At 37.2% G+C, this 16,585-nt stretch overlaps 1 protein-coding gene across 17 annotated transcripts in view; it reads right to left on the bottom strand.

Annotated features, from left to right (window-relative positions):
- Nucleotides 1-16,585, bottom strand: part of DMD (dystrophin) — a 1,142,416-nt gene that overhangs the window by 123,141 nt on the left and 1,002,690 nt on the right. For all 17 annotated transcript variants that reach the window (XM_088160350.1, XM_088160356.1, XM_088160354.1 and 14 more), the window contains one exon: nt 4,414-4,492. In XM_088160350.1, coding sequence (XP_088016476.1) covers nt 4,414-4,492 — 79 coding nt within the window. The remainder of the gene's footprint in view (nt 1-4,413; nt 4,493-16,585) is intronic.

Consider the following 16,585-nt stretch of genomic DNA (forward strand, 5'->3'; position numbering starts at 1 on the left):
CATCTTTCTGTTTCTGAATGAGAGCTGCTAAGGCTGCCTCATCTTGTGCTGGATTAAGTGCTGCTCTTACTTACAAATCCAAAACTTGAAAAAGGCACAGTGAGGTATCTCCTGTTAGGTATCTCCAGGTCCTAGCACATATTTAAGTATGAAAATTTAACAGTCTGGTACTGACATATGCAGGCAGCAAAAGCTCATCGCCTGGGAAATATGAATCATAAAATTTTGGCAATGGGTATATCAGCCTTTTAGTCTTGCAAACCTAAATGTTCTTCTGTTCCTTGTATTCCCAAGTTTTTCATGTTGATGAAAGTCCATGTTGTCTGAGCATGGAAATCAGTGGAATCTTCCAGTCACACTCTTAAGTAATTGCCAGCTATACTGTGAGCACTGTTTCATGCAGTTACTTCACTGACATGCTATATTTACTAAAAGATGGCCCACACTGGGGCTGAACAATAAATTACAAGGTTTGCTCATGGCTTTAAAAGATGTAACACTTTCTATTTTTCAGCAATCACCAGCAATGCACATGCACTATGCCATTAAAAATTATGAGTGATTGCTGAATAGTACTGCAAATGATATTAGAAACAATCTGACATCGATGCTACCTCTCATTTATTGCATCTCAAAAAAAGTAATAACTATTGTGACATATATAGGTAGGTCTTCCAACAAGAGACAATGAATCCCATTTTTTGTAAGAGGCAAAATCACAGAGAAAAATAAAGGTGAAGTCAAAACAGTAAAATTATTCCAGAAGAGTCACTGAAAACTTTGGAGCTGGCATTATGTTTTAAATTTGCAGATACTCTTTTTCACACCTCAGTTACTGTATATAATTCCCAAATTAAGCATCAGCATCCATGAAAGGATCACAGATTTTTCTTTTAATTACTTTGCTAAATATTTACAAGTTTCTATTTAATAGAAAGATCTTATTTTTGCTGGGTTTTTACACCCTGATTTAGAGAATTCTAAACAACAAGTTTCAAAACCAACAAACTCACTCCATGAATTCATGATATAAAGGCTTGCTCATTTAATACATAGATCAGATGTATCTTAACTATTGTGAATGCTCTGTGTCCTTGGCAAGGAATGAACTGGGCTGGAGCTGGGACTGACTCTGTGGACACTGGCAGAGCAAAATGAGTTTGGGGAAGCATGAAGGTCAGAAGCTCAAGGAGTGGGGTGAGAGAGCCCATTAAAAAATGTAGAAGGCCTGGAGAGAGGTATATTCATTTGAAAATTAAGGGCCAGTTTTGATAAGACTCTTTTGTACTTGAGGCTGACCAAAGCCTTGATCGAGAGACACAAGTGGATCCCATTCCTTTGCCACTATTTCTTGAATTTGCAGCCAGGAGACATCTGAATTATCCCGTGCCACAGCATTGATAAACACTGGCACTTGGTCATTTAAAAGATGAAAGAGTGGAAAAAGAATGTTGAACTGCATTAAAAGACAATGGAGAAAAATTGTCTCTAATTTAAAAATGCCACAAATAAGAATACTTTTTTTTCTTTTACACTCCTTATCTCTCTAGCTCACACCTTCTTTCCAATCTCTTTCAGAAATAGCTCTATGAATAGCCCTTAGAACAGGCTGCAAGTGCTTAGAAACAGGAACTACCACTTGATTCCTTTCCTCACAGGTCATGACAAGTATGAAGTCCCTGCATCACTCTCCCATTACTTTTGTGCTAGATTTTCAACAGCTCCATGCAGCTTCAGTTTTAACCAAGCAGAGAAAGCAGATGATGCTATAATTTCTATATATTAAATAATAACAAACATATGAAAAAGTTATCACGATTAGCAGAACACATTTATTTCTTTCAGATAGGAGAGAAATGTAATTCAGTCACTGATTTTATGTAACCCTGACTGCAGTACCTGCCTTTCTGCAGAACCATTTAAAGGTATATCAACTATAAAAGGATAATTTTTCATATAAGAATATAAACAGATATTGTTACTTGCACCTTAAGATGAGCAAGTGTGTATGGAAGAGGGAAAGTTGATGCTCAGTTAGGGAGGATGAACTGATTATTGCTGGCATATAAACTAGATATGCTACAGCCAATAGATTGTTTATTTTCCTTGCTGATTATTATTATTATTATTATTATTATTATTATTATGATTTGCATTGATCTTAAGTGTATCTCAGCTCTTTAGATAAATATGCTCTGTGAGTTTTGAGCTTATAAAATAAAACCATAAAAATTGCTATGATTAATATTTTCACTGCTATTGCCACAGACTGATCAACTTGGATTCTGTCTGCCATATACTGAAACTTATTTTACAGGCCATTGAATTCACCTTCATTTGACCCGCCTGCTTCTGTTTGACAACCTTTATGTCTGACTTGTTCAGCCCCAAAAGCACAGCTGCAGAAAAAACACTAGTGCTGGATGGCAAAGACTGTGGCAGTCTCTCCTGCAGAGCTCTCTCTCCCATAGATGTGCTTCCATCCGTGCAGGGATGCAGCAGAGATAGTACACAAAAAGCATGCCAAAGCACGGTATTTTCCCCAGGCACAGTGACAGGGGATTGTTTTGGAATTTGGTGCATATGAAAGATGGAACTGATGCATGTACTGGCAGTTTTCAGTGACTGAACTTACAGATTTGGGAAAGATTCTCCAGATGTTTTCAGAGCTTCAAATACTTAACTTTAGCATGCATGGGTAAGATTATGTATTTGCACACACATCTAAGAGACAGAGAACAAATAAGCAAATACAAATGCCCACTTTTCTAAGTGATTTGACTATTTCCAAAGTCAACACCTTTTCACCTGGCTCCTTTTCCTGTGGTGATCCTCAGATGGCAGGAAGTTTCCAGAATGATGTTTGCACTTTGTTGGCTCTAATTAGTTACACAGAAGAATAATGTCTCACTGCTGGTGGGTGGGCTAAGAGAGGTGATTATCATAACACTGATCATCTCTTAGATCTTAGATCTGCTTTATCAATAATAAGGCAGAATGTGCCTGAGACATAACCATCACGCCAATTTTCTGACTGCACTCAACACCAGCACAGAGAACAAAGACATCTTGGTGAGTGTGATAATGCAGTGCAGGTCACTCTTACCTCTTCCAGGCTTGCTTAATTTACCCTACAAATTCAGTCTTTCACCAAGAATACACCATGAGTCACAAGGAAAAAGATACCTGCTTAAATATTGTGCTCATGTCACATACTCATAACTCTTGCACATTCAGCCTTGACAAGTCTGCTTTGCAGTTATATATATTGAACTGATAAAGTATTCCCAGTGATCAAGAGCTAAAGAAAAGTGTATTTGAAATAGAAATAATGAAAATAGGACTTGTTTCTTTATAGGATCATCATTTGACAAAAAAGGTTCAGGGTTGAATCAGCCAGCACTAGTCCTACATAGTCCTACATGGCACAACATCGACCCTGGTTTTGATTTTGCAGGTCATGCTGCTGAGACTGTTCAGTTTCCCATTGAGATCTTCAGTGGGAAAATGGTTAACTTATTAAAATTACAATGCAGTATCAGCTGAAGAAAAGTTTGTCCTCTACCCCACTGTGAATGTAGCTGTGCAATAATAGTAACATCTATTTCCAATGTCTGGATAGCTTGTCCCTCTGCATGTAGGAGACCATTATCCTGTGACTGTATTCTGTTCTGCTGATATAATCTCTTAAATAAAGCTTTACTGTTTACTTTCCTTAATTGAAGTACAATGGAAAAGACATGGCCTTTAAGAAGCTTCACTTTAGTCACTGCCTTGGACCTTTGAAGGTGTTTCAAGTTGTCTTTCAGTGTACTTCAAAACATCCTTGATAAAAGAATGCGTGTGGAGGTGAAATCGGAATTTTGCTGGCAATTATATTTTATGCAGAGTTGTAAAAAGTTTACTTAGCTGCCGTTCTTCTGCAAACTTTCCCACCTCGGTTTTGATCCTCTCATTGCTCTGCTAAGTGATCAAATCCTGTAAACTATTTTTCTTACAGGTCTTATTTTGCCCCTTTTTGGAGCTGAACATTTATTTAAACAGATAAACCAAATTTGTGTTGTTTTGGATATTTTTTTAGGGAGGTTTTAATCCTTTCTGGTTAAAATAATCAGAAATTCTATTTAACATAATTATAATTTTCTACTCCTAGAGGGAACCCCTAAAATGAAGATGAGCCTTGCAGTGGGGACAAAGAGACTTGATAATAGCAGATGTTTTCCTTTTACCCTAGACCTGGACAATATGAACTTATTTAACACCTCTCTGCACCCGGGAGGAAAAAAAAAGAGAACAATTGTAATACAATCTAAAATAGAAACTCATAACAAAAACTAGCACATGGCTACAAAATTAGCAATTAAATGTGTATGCAAACTGCACAAGAAGAATGGGAAATGAGAAATCACTCACTGGTAAGAAAATGCTGGGAAGTAGGGCCAAAATCCCTGTGAGCTTCATGCAGTTGCTTGATGCGCTCATCAACGGCCATCTGTTAAGAGAGAAGAAAAAAATGACTCTTTTTTAGACATGAAACAAAGAGCAATTATAGTCAGATAATTTTTTTTATTAGTGAACATTCAGTTTAAAATTAAGCAGTTTCCTGCAACAATTGCTATCCTTCAAGGTCTTCAGATGAGATTAAATGTGTTACTGAAAAAAAGAAGGTAAAAAAAAAATTGTGTTTTTTTTTGTTGTCCCCTGTCTTAATTGCTGCTAGAAGAAGATGAAAATGAAAAGGCTGATAAATAAAGGTAGAAATTGGCCTGACTTTATGTACCTGAAAAGAGTATGACTGCTGCTTGTCAATATCAAAGTCAGAACATCCATCTGTTAATACTTTCCCAAAAGTACTCCTAAAGTACTTTTGAAAGTACAATATTATAAATCAGCTTGTGAAAAGGATGTGGACAGGATAACCATATTTTAACCAACTGCTGAAATGAGGTCAACCAAAACAGAACAGCTGGTATAAACATTTTGCTGTTCTTTTAATCACTCAAATCGTAGTCCCTCAACCCTTTCTTCAGAGTAGACCTTTAAAGAACATGTTTCCTAATGTTTTGTTGGGTTGGTGTACTGCATGAAAACAGAGACAATAGTTTAGGACTGGTTTGATCTTTATCCTCGAAAATCTCAGTGGAGTACTGAGCAAGCAGCCAAAAAGGGGTGGTTACAATGAGATTCCCTGGAGTGTGAGTGACATCAACCAGTCCCTTTATCACCTATATGCTAGAAGAATGCAAATAAGTTAGACCTAAGAATGGGATCAGATAAAACAAGGAAAAATACTTGAAAGCAATGATAGAATATTTTTGAAATGCAATAAATAAAGCAATGGATAGGAAGCAGGTTCACTTAAATATTGCCTGTAAGAAAAGGTTTTCCATCAACACTGGCAAAGCAGAAGGTAAGTGTATTTTTATTGGCCTAATCGTGATATACATAGGAAGGAAATAAATATGTTGCACAAGTAAAAAGAAATCCACATTTTAAAACTTTCAGGGAATTATTTTAGTTGATGGTAGGAGGGAATTACTGTATAGTAGCTGGGCATGATACAGTGAGAAAGGAAAAATAATGATAGAATTAATAAGCTATTTGATACGACTGTGAGTGTTTGCCAGATAACCCCTAGACCCCAAACCTTGTTTAACTAAGCAATAGCAATTTATTGCCAAGACATGATTTATTTGCTTACAATTTTAAAACTAACACTATAAGCAAAAATGCCCATTTGCTTTCTTTCCTGAAACCATTTTTCAGGTGCTTTTCCTGCAGCTTTCTTTATTTCTATGTCATCTTTTCTGGCTTCCCACTGAATTGCATAGACAGATGTTTCTGTTAAGCAATGCTTCATACCAGGGACTGAGTTTGAGCTTGAGCTCACACCCAATTCACTGCACAGACACAAGCTGAGGAAGTCTGTAAGTGCATAGAAAACAGGGGTGCTTCTGGTCATCAGCATAATTAGCTTAAGTAGAGAATCATTAACTGGTGTGCTATTATTTTTAACCAAGAAATGGCCTTTCAATGAAGACTAGAAAGATAATCTTAAACATACCTAAACACATGCAAATAAAAAACACTGGAAAAATGTAATGAAAATGAATATACTCTTTAGAATTGTCATAAAATTACCTCATAAAATACTTATTTTGTCGTTAGAAAATATTGGTTAATAAAAAATAGATGGCTCTTCCCTTATGTTAGTACATATTTTTCATTAAGTCAACCAGGATGGAAAAAGTACTTGCCGGCATGAAGAATCCCTAAAGAGAATGAGAACTTTACAAACACACAGTGGGGAGCAGTGTTTCATATAGGAAAATTCCAGCAGCCAAATAGTGGTCAGAAAAGAGCATGGGAACCTTTTGGTACACATGACAACTGCCAGCACACAGCATAGGCAACTTCTGTAAGTATGCTGAAAATGAGAATTCCAATCCCTTCAGAGTATGGGTGACCTTTAGACTGCACAAAATTATTAACCTGAAGATTTTTAGCTGTCCATGTATATCAGCAAAATAAAATATCTTACACACTTCGGGGTAAACTTTCCAACTGAACAGTTTTGGAGGTAAGCCAGGAAATAACCTCTTTCTAGTGGCAGATTTTTTCAATACAGAGGAGAAGAAAACACTGAGAAATTTTGAGTATTTTCCAGGAAATATCACCTGAGAGTATAAAACGCTATTCCACTTGGCTGCCAGGAAATACCACTTGCTGATGTATTGGCATGCTACCTTTTAGGTAAAATGCAGTAAAAAATGAACTCACTCTTGGTGGTAGAGCAATGAAGATCATTGCAGTCAGTTTCTATTAATTTTATCAAAACTAACACATAAATGGTCAAATAACAGAATACGAACCCACAGTAACTCAGATAACAGTGTACAAAAAAATACCCACTGAGACAATCCTAGCTTAAACTTACAGGAGAGTGTGTGTCTGATCCAATAAAATCAGAGTAGCATTTGACTTTGTGACTTATACATCCACAATCTGGAGAAGGAGATTCTATCCATATAAGTCTTCATAAATGTTTCATGATTCTTGAAAAAAATTCTCACTGGCTTATAAAAGTGTTTCCCATTTTCTATAAACAAGCCATGGGTAATTCTCAAATTTTAATTTTTTTCTTGTTCCTGTTTTTCCTTTGAATCAAGTGAGATAGACATTTCCAAAATTAGCACAAACAGTATCTCTTGTATTTTTTGTATGCTATGCTCTGAACCAAGAACAGTTAGAATAAAATGTGAACAACTGGAGCCTTGTGGGAAGAAAACTGCAAAATTTTCAAGCCATTCAAGCATTCATTTTCTTTGCCTTAAAGGGAAGAAAAAAATATGTACTGCTAATGAAGGAAAAGAATTATCTTCTGATTTCAGTAGTGTTGGCTTAGCCATGCAAAAAGTACTACTTTAGAAGTATTATTTACCAGAATGTAACATGCAAGATCACAGAATGGGTAAAGCTGGAAGGAACCACAGGGGTCATCTGGTCCCAGCTCCATGGGATGGGACTGTGGATTTTGTTAGGGTACCCTTTAGGTAAAACTCCACAGTATTTCTCCACAAGAAATATTACTAATGAATAGATATATTGATTTCTAAAAAGTCAGCTATTGCTTTATCATGATATAAGAATTTGGTTTCAACAAAATATTTGTTATATCTAATTTTTACTTAAAAACAAACATCAGAATTTTCTGTAATTGGGGTACTTGAATCGTTGTTTTTCTTCATTGGGGATACATGCTTGAAAAGACATATATTTCCATTATTTATTTAATCCAATGCTTTACATAACATTTATCTTCTTTCAATCATAACAAATGAAAGAATCACAGTAGTGCAGTAAATATACTTAAGGCTGAAGATGGTAATATTAAAGATCCTATACTGATTTTAAGAGATATTGACATAGTACAGAAACAGCTTCTGCTAAAATAATTGGTATGTAAAAAAAAAAATATTTAAAGTCCTTCTCCTTTAAAGACTTAAAACATATGATGAAACAAATTCTGTTTCCCATCACTTGTATGCAGCCATGTGAACCGAATCTATAATCAGGATCAGAAAAACAAATTAGAACAATAGCAAAAGCAAAGATCTGCCATGCTGTTGTTAGGAATAGTTTCTAAGTGCTTTACCTAATATGGGGTTCAAGCTTGATAACATTTTTATAACAGCTCCACTGCAGTCAGAATAAGGATTTGATAGATTTAACTTGGGTCTACTACTAAATTCGGGGGGGGATTGTCTGGTTTTTCCATTTTTTTGAAGTTTAACTGAGAATATTTTTACGACATAAAGTTTTCTTTTGTGTTTATGTCCACACTGCAAAGCAGGCCTAGATGGAGAAGGAAACATGAGCTGTTTAATTCTCAGTATTTTCCATGTTCTCATGAAGCACCCAGCAGCACAAGTCCAGGAGTGCTGGAGCTGCTGAGCTGCTCCAAGGTGTGCTGGAGGAAGGAGGCACACCCATCATGGTATTGAAGCTGTGCCTTAAATCAAGGAGTGGCCTCAGCACAGAGCTATACAAATGGTCTCTCTGTCCATCCATCAGTCTTGTCCTCTTGGACCTACCAACACTGCAGAGACAGAAGAGCCTTGGTCTAGCTGTGGTACAATCCTGCCACAGTCTTGCCCATAGCTTTGGTTTTCAAGCGAGTTCAGTGGAGGAAATTTCCCCCGGGGTTCTTATCTGAGCTCTGACTTCCAGCTGAGCTACTCCACACTGAGTGGTGCATGAGCCAAGGTGACTCCTTGGGTGTCTCTGTGCTCAGCACACCCAGAGAATTCACATTCGGTGACCTTGACAAGGAATTTATTAAAAAAATTACATGAAGGTGTGCAAGTAGCAATTTTTACTATTTATTAATATGAAACAGCAGAAATTAGATCAATAGATTAAAAAAAAAGTGCTAAACTTAAAGAGTTAAGAGGAATGTTGAATAGCTAGGATTCTGAGGAAAACTGGCAAGAAAAGAGGGAAAGAATAGAAGATTCTCATCTGAACAGCTTTATTTAGTGCAGCAGTAAAAGGACACACAATCTCCCTTTTCTTTTTTTGTCAAAATTTGCTTCACCAAAAGCTGTTCTCACAGAAAGAGAAGGGCAATTTTCTGTATCAATCAGCATGCATACACACAATACTTATTAAAATAACACTCCTTTAATTTCCCCACCATATTCATAGCATTTCCACAGCCTCCTGACCTTGACTCCGAGCACAGCCAATTTGACTGCATATCAAAGGAGCCCGGCTCCTACAAGACCCTCTTTAATGTTGCCCAGCAATTCTCCTCCCAAGAGCTGAAAAGCTTCTTTCTTTGCTCTCCCTGACTCAGAGCTGTCAAAGCAGTGCGAGGCTGCTCTTCACAAATCAATAAACAGGAAGATCTGATCTGCTCTACTTCTAATAGCTCCTGAATTCAGTCACTCGCTGCTCCTTGTACATTAGGCGATAAGGATGGATTTAAATAAGCACACTTTGTGCTGTTAATGAGGAGCAGCAGGGGGGGAAAGGCAATTGATAGCCATTGTTCCCAGCTGCTGAAGTTCAGGTTTAAGTCTTGACATTTACTGAATTGAAAAAACAGCAAAGGACAATTAGTTTTCTGGTGAAAAGTTCAGTGTTCTGAAATATTTTGCGAGCGTAAAAATGTGCTTATTTTCCACATTAAAGAAAAAAATAGATAAGTACAATGCTATTTGCATGCATTTACAGCTGTTACAAAGACTAAATTCAAGTTTCTGGGTCATGGTGAGACTTTATTTCAGCAGATTGAAATCTGAGTGACTTCATGCAATTCTCTTTTCAGTAAAAACCCCACAAAACCTAAGAAATAGTAGAACACGTGTTGTACTTTGACTGCTTTTTTATATTTTCAAATGAAACGAGAATAAAATGTAATATAAATTTAGGAAACATCTTAAAGCTTGGGGCACAGAGCCTTAGAAAACAGTAAATAAAAGAATGATATTGAATTAATATATCTACCGTGAATAAGTAGCTATCGCTTCTTAGACTTTTGTTTTATAATCCTAAATCTGTGCACTTTGGCCTTTGTGTATCTCTATGCCTGAGGAATGAAAGTCAGGTCTTAAATTTTAAATAACAAAAGCATCCAGACGTGGAGAGAATAAAACAGTTGTAAACCATGTGAAAGCTTAAGAACAAACATATTTAGGAAACAATTCTCTTAGAAAATGTTACTTGTTATGGGAGGCCTCTCAACTGAGATCCCCACAGATATCCCTGCTCCCATAGAAGCCATCACAAAAGCTGATGGAGGTTCTGCAAGGCCTTTCACGTCACTGTATGTTCCTCATTTCTATTCATGTACTTTTGTTGGATATAAAATATTTTATGAAACCAGTATGAGCTGAGCATGGGCTCAGCCTTTCAAAAGTAATAGAAACTGCTGTGCTGCCCTCCATTCTGGAGCATTTCTTAACAAAGCTTTCAAATTCTTCACTGTCAAACTGCATTAATTCTTTTTTAATATTACTTTTTGTATGCAATTTAATCAATACCAACTATTTTTTTCTGCCAGATTCCTTGCTGCATTCCTTTTCTAGTATACCAATAAACAAATTTTACAAACATTGTTATTTAGCAACTATTTTTCTCAGAAAGTAGCACTACGCCAATTAAAAAGTTTTCAATTTACAATTTACATTAGTTTCAAATTCAAATAAATAAATACCCATAAACACTCCCTAGCAGATTTCAGTCCACGTGGGCTGTGGCTTGCCTAACCACATCTCTATTCTCTTGGACAGTGCTGCTGTATTCCTCCCAGTTTGCCTGTCTAAGCTTCCTCTTTCTGTATAGTCCCTTTTTTATGTTTGTTTTACAACTCAAACTCCTTGTTTGTGCACTCAGGAGTCTTGACGCTCTTGCTGGACTCCCTGCTGTTCAGGATGGACCAGTTTTGAGCTTTTTAGGAAGCGATCCTTCCTTATTAATGAACTTTCTTGGTCCTCTCTTACTTCCAGGGGTTTATCCTGTGGGATTCTTCCAAGCAGATCCCTGGAGAGGACAAAGCCTGCTCTCCTGAAATCCAGGTTGTGCTCCCGTGGTCACTGCAGCCAGGAGTGCCTTTGGCTTTCACCTGCCCAGTGAGCCGTTGTGGAGGGAGCAGAAAACACAGAAGAAAGTTTCCCTGCATCCTCAGAACAAGCTCCTTGGAAACCATGGCTTAGAGATAAGAAATGGCTTGTGAAATGATGAATACAAAAAGGAATCCAGCTTCCCCCCTTTGGAAGACCCTCTTATCTATCTTCAATATTAGTGGTTTATTTTCTTTTAGTATCCATAGGCCAGCTTTGAATGCAAAAACCCTCAGGGATTGATTAGAAAGTAGAATTCCCTTGGTAATTGGTGCAAATTGTAAAACCCTCAAAAGATATAAAAACCCCTGTAAAACAATAGCCGTTGGTATATGTAGACAGGATGCCTTCATAGAATAAACTATGGATTTGTGCCTTTCTGCACATGCTGGTTTCTTTTCCATGCTGGTCTGAGAGCTCACCACGAGCCAAAATTCCATCTGGGCAAGGCTCGGGAATTTGCTCCTCACTGAGGGCTGCAGAAGCAGCCTCAGGGATCCCAAAGGGACCCCAAAACCCCACCAGTGACAATCCTCTCCTTGTTTGTGAGGGTGAGGTCCAGCAGAGCATCTCTCTGCACTGGCTCCTCCATCAGCTATGTCAGGAAGTTTCCCAGGAACCCCCTGCAGTGCTTACAACCTGCAGTGCTGTCTCTCCAGCAAATAATCAGGTTGTTCCCCCATGGATGCTATTTCTCCTCGTCTGTAAAACGCCTCAACCACTTGTTCTGCAGGGTTAGGTGGCCTGCAGTAGACACCCACTACAGTGTCACTGGTCTGCTCCTTAATCCTCAGCCACAAGTTCTCAAGAGCTCTTTTTCCAACATCACATTCCTAGTTTAAAGCTCTTCTGTATCTTCTATACGTCCCCATAAAATAAACTCCTTAGAGCTCGACTGTGCAGACCTATAGATCTGGCGATTTCTCTTCTGCCTTCAGCAGAAAGCTGGAACTATATATACTCTTAGTTCTGAATTGCAAGCTGGGCAAAAGAGAAACTAAAATGTTCAGGCTCCCCTGAACCTCTGGTAGGTTATTGATCTTCAAATGAGTCTAACTTTGATGCAGTTTGACATTTTCAAAGTCAGTGGGAGCTGGGTGTCTGCAACTAGGGAGAGAATGTGTTCTGTGGTAAGTGAAACTGTCTAGTGAGGAGCTCAGCATGGCATATATTCCTCCTGAGATCAAATCTGACTTCTGAGATCAAGGCACCTGCATACCTTCATACTGTATGCTTTGAAATGTTTCCACACATTTTTTTATCTTTTTTAAACAACATTCTATCTATCCCTCAGTATTACTCAGCATCCATCTAATTTTTAGGTGATATATTGTGGTCACCTCCAGGCCCCACAAACCAAGACAGACATGGATCAGCTGCAGGGAGCCTGAAGGAATTAACAGGAATGATGGTGCCTACAGCAGAGGGCTGAGTGAACAATTGCAATTAAAACTGAGGAGCAGAAGTATTAGGGAATCAGGAAATAGGAACAAATCTGAAGCGAGTCCTCCATCTTTTCATTATGAATGTCAAAATTTCTGCTGTGTCAATATTAAATCTTATCCAATTGTGCTAAAACACAGGGCATTTGGAGGGCTCTGGATTATAAATTACGATAAGTATTATTCACAAGAAAAAATTTCTGCTGCTGTGTGTTTTCCTAGTTACATATGTTAAATAACACAAGGATTTAGGAAAAGGCTAAACCATTAATTATGATTCTGTTGTTACTGAAACATGAATCCTTTTAGGCTCTAACAAGGTTGTTTGATAGATGTGGTTTTTCAGGCATTTTCTCTTCACTTTTGGGGCATGCACAGAAAATAAATTATGTGTAACACAGTTATATCTCCTTAACATACAACTATAAAGATATAAAAAAGGGCATTCCTATTCCTGTGGCCTTTTTTCCTTTATTTTGCTTCTCTGCTAAAAACCTGTTATTTCTCATCACTATAGTTTTTATACTTTTGAAATAGAACTGACTCTTTTCTATTATCTTTAAAAATATTTCTAAAAGATTTTTAAAAAGTGCTTTTTTATACTTCATTTGAAAATGCTCTTTATTAATGTTTCATAATCCATCCCCAAGGTAAAGCCATACTCTCTCTTAACAAGATTTTATGGTTATTTTTATTTTCTTTTTCCCTGTTTCTTTTTTTCTTTTTCTCTCATTAAACTAATAAAAAATAATAAATTCATGCTGCCCTGAAAATACAATTTGCTTCTAAAGGTCAGGTAACATATAGTCTTTTGTCCCAAGCGAAATGGTTCTTTGGTAACTTAGGGAATTGTAAGTAGAATGTCACGCAAGGAATGTTTTATATCTGCCCCAGAACAAATGCCTTTGCAATAATCCTGTATTGGTTGAGCATCACCAGTGAAGATTATTCTTTTATAGTTCAAGTTACATTCCCTCACTTTCACTGATCTTTCATTATATTAGTTTTATTGCTCCCTTCCCCCAGATTTGTGAATTTCTAGTGCCATTACTAGCACTAGTTTTGGGAATAGTTGCTCATAAATGCAAGTAAGAATTCTCATAGCATGAATCTGTATTTCATGCAGGTTACTTCTAAAAGAAACAGAGGCTTTAGCCAGTATTGTTTTTATTCAGCACTACTTTTAGCTGATTACCATTTCAAAGTTTTTTTCTTTCACCACCTTCAGCTCTCTTCACTCATTTGCCCTCTGATTCCTCTGGGATTATCATCCCATCAGTATTCAAGACTTTGATGTTCAGTCCTGTCTTTTCCACCCTTCCCCAATCTTTTCTTTTTAATTTGTTGTTGAGCATCTTCATTCACTTTTATAATTTCAATTCACACTCCCAACCTATATTTCTACCCTAAATGCAGTGAAAATACATTTTTCATAAATACATAGTAAACCTCTCAATTTTATCCAATGATGTTTATAAATAAGAGCTGAAGAATTGCTTAGACTGCTCTGCTACATATGTAATACCATGGAAAAACATATACAGGGAAGTCTGTGTGAATTTTATTCATTCTAACTCAGGAGTTGTAAGGTGAGAGAGCTAAAAGCCTTTTCCTCAATCAGAAATGAAGAGAAATATACATCTCCTGAGACAATTCTGCTTATACTAAGACATACGACTCAGAATAACCCTGTAAAGATATGAATAGATGTGACTTTTATAGAGCTTAGTTTGACTAAGTGAGTTTGCATGCCAAGGAAGAGGACTCTTGGGAAGATGGAAGCATGGAGGAAGAGGGATACAGAAAGCTCAGGAGGTGGAAGGTAAGACAAAAAAAATCTTTACAGGGGTACACTCTAGAGTAATAATGTACAAGTAGGATTCTACATGCAGCAGCTGTTGTATTAGTCCTCTGTCTCTCATATTTTCTGCTCTCTCCTTCTGTTCCTCTTTGAGACTTACACCGAGAGTGATAAAGCTACTCACTCTAACCCTTAGTCCTAAAACTACCCCAAATACATCAGATCTTTGGTTTCCTTTTTAGCTGTGTGGGGTGAAACAAGTAGGACGATGTCACTCGGGACAGTTTTATTACAATGTGATCTATTCATATTTGTTTGTTTCATCCATATTCTTACATCTGGAAATCTCAAGAGTATAATACTCTGCTTCAAGATGACTGAAACCACTTTGTCAATCAAGTGCTGACACGGCATGAAAAGAAAAACTTCATTTCATGAGATTACTGGCTGAATGGATTAAGCAAACTTTTATTTATTGTTCTTGTCCAATGAACCTTTTGAAGACAGCCTCTCAGTCTCAATGACTTCTGCAGAATGTTCCATACTCCAGCAGCTGCTTCAGCTTGGGAGCAACCACACAATCAGTGCTTGATGCTCCCTGTTATCTGGCACTTCTTTGAATACTGCTACAGCTCCTGATTTTGCACAAAAGCCTCTCTTTCTCCCTGGGGAAGACATGCATATGGCATGCTGAAAGATAATAAAATTACTTTAGGTAAATAACTGTTCAAATGGGAGCAATACTGATAGGATTGATATTGTGCTGATTGAAGATAATGGCAACACTCCTATAATTGTGTGATATGACTTGTGAGAGGAGCTGCCTTCATTCTGCAGCTGGCCAAAATCTCTGTATTTATGCTTCCTAATTTGTGAGTAAATTCAACTGATATGAAAGCAAAACGTGAGTTATATGTAGCCCACAATGATAAACCAAAATGTTAAAAAACCTCTAATTTAAGTTGGAAGAGGTCTCTGATTTCCAGTTTCTTCTATTTGAGAAGAGAAGGTGCTTATAACAAATGTATAAATAATGCTAAGCCACATCTTTACTGAGGATGTAGAATGGTACATAGCGAAGGTTAAAAGCTGTCCTGGCATGAAGGATCACAGTGTGTGCATGCATGCAAGAAAACCATCACTTCACGTGTGTCAAAAAACCCCATTATCATATATTGAACTTGGTAAGTGCCATAAATTTTGTTCCAGTAATTCCAGTAATGTTATGTGCAGTTTTCATCTTAAATCTGTTTTCATTAGCCCTCTCTTAGAAAAGCTGAAAACCCTATTTACCACTGTCAATCTGTAAAGATCTTAGATGAAGCTAAAATCTTTGAAAATGGTTTTGTTCAACCCCCTGATCTATCCACATCATAGATTCAGATTCTCCCATGAGCAGAGGGAGGGCTCTTCCTTCCTGCTGGAATAAAGCTCCAAGGGGCAGCCCCTCAGGAGGGGCTGGAGTTAAAGCTAAGATATTTTGTATTTCCACAAAACTGTGACTGGTCTGCACTGACCATTGCCATTTCAAATACTTCATATAGGTGCAAACATTAAACATACCTTTTTTGCATATCAGTTAAATAATGAATGGAAAAAACCTGTGCATTTTGTGGTAGAGTTGTTAAAATATATTTATCACCTGCACAGCTTCCACCATGAGAAATAACATTCCACCTCCAGAAAATAAATCACATTCTGAAAAAGGCTTTTGTTGTTTATTATTGAATTCCATAAAAATCTCTCTCAAGTTTGCCAGCTTATTTTTACAGCTGTTTTTTATAACTCCCCCCACCCCCAAATAACTATTTCTGGTTTTTGCTTGCTTTGCTACTCATCTGTTTCTAAGAGAATTGGGAAATTTTAAGAATAGAAGAGATATTGGAGAATTTAGACAGTAAGAAAGATGGAGATCCTGAGATGAAGTGGCACTGAAAGGGAAGGCAATTCAAGTTTGTGAAATGAGGACTAAGAATAAGAGAGAAGCAAAGACAAGTCTTCCCACACAGAGTGAAGCGAGACTCAAAACCTGAATTTGCAGTATCTGTATAGCAGCACCATATAATCCACTGACAGGCAGTCTAATTGGCAGTTACAAAACTTTAATTTACCAAGTCAGAAACCCTTTCTGAATGCCTAACTCACAAGCTATTTTATCACAGTGGCAGTTTGACACATGGCCTTCAAGCTAGGTAAATAAAGGAATGAATTAGCAT

This window comes from Sturnus vulgaris, chromosome 2 (genome assembly GCF_052056855.1).
Source record: "Sturnus vulgaris isolate bStuVul1 chromosome 2, bStuVul1.hap1, whole genome shotgun sequence".
Taxonomy (NCBI): Eukaryota; Metazoa; Chordata; class Aves; order Passeriformes; family Sturnidae; genus Sturnus; species Sturnus vulgaris.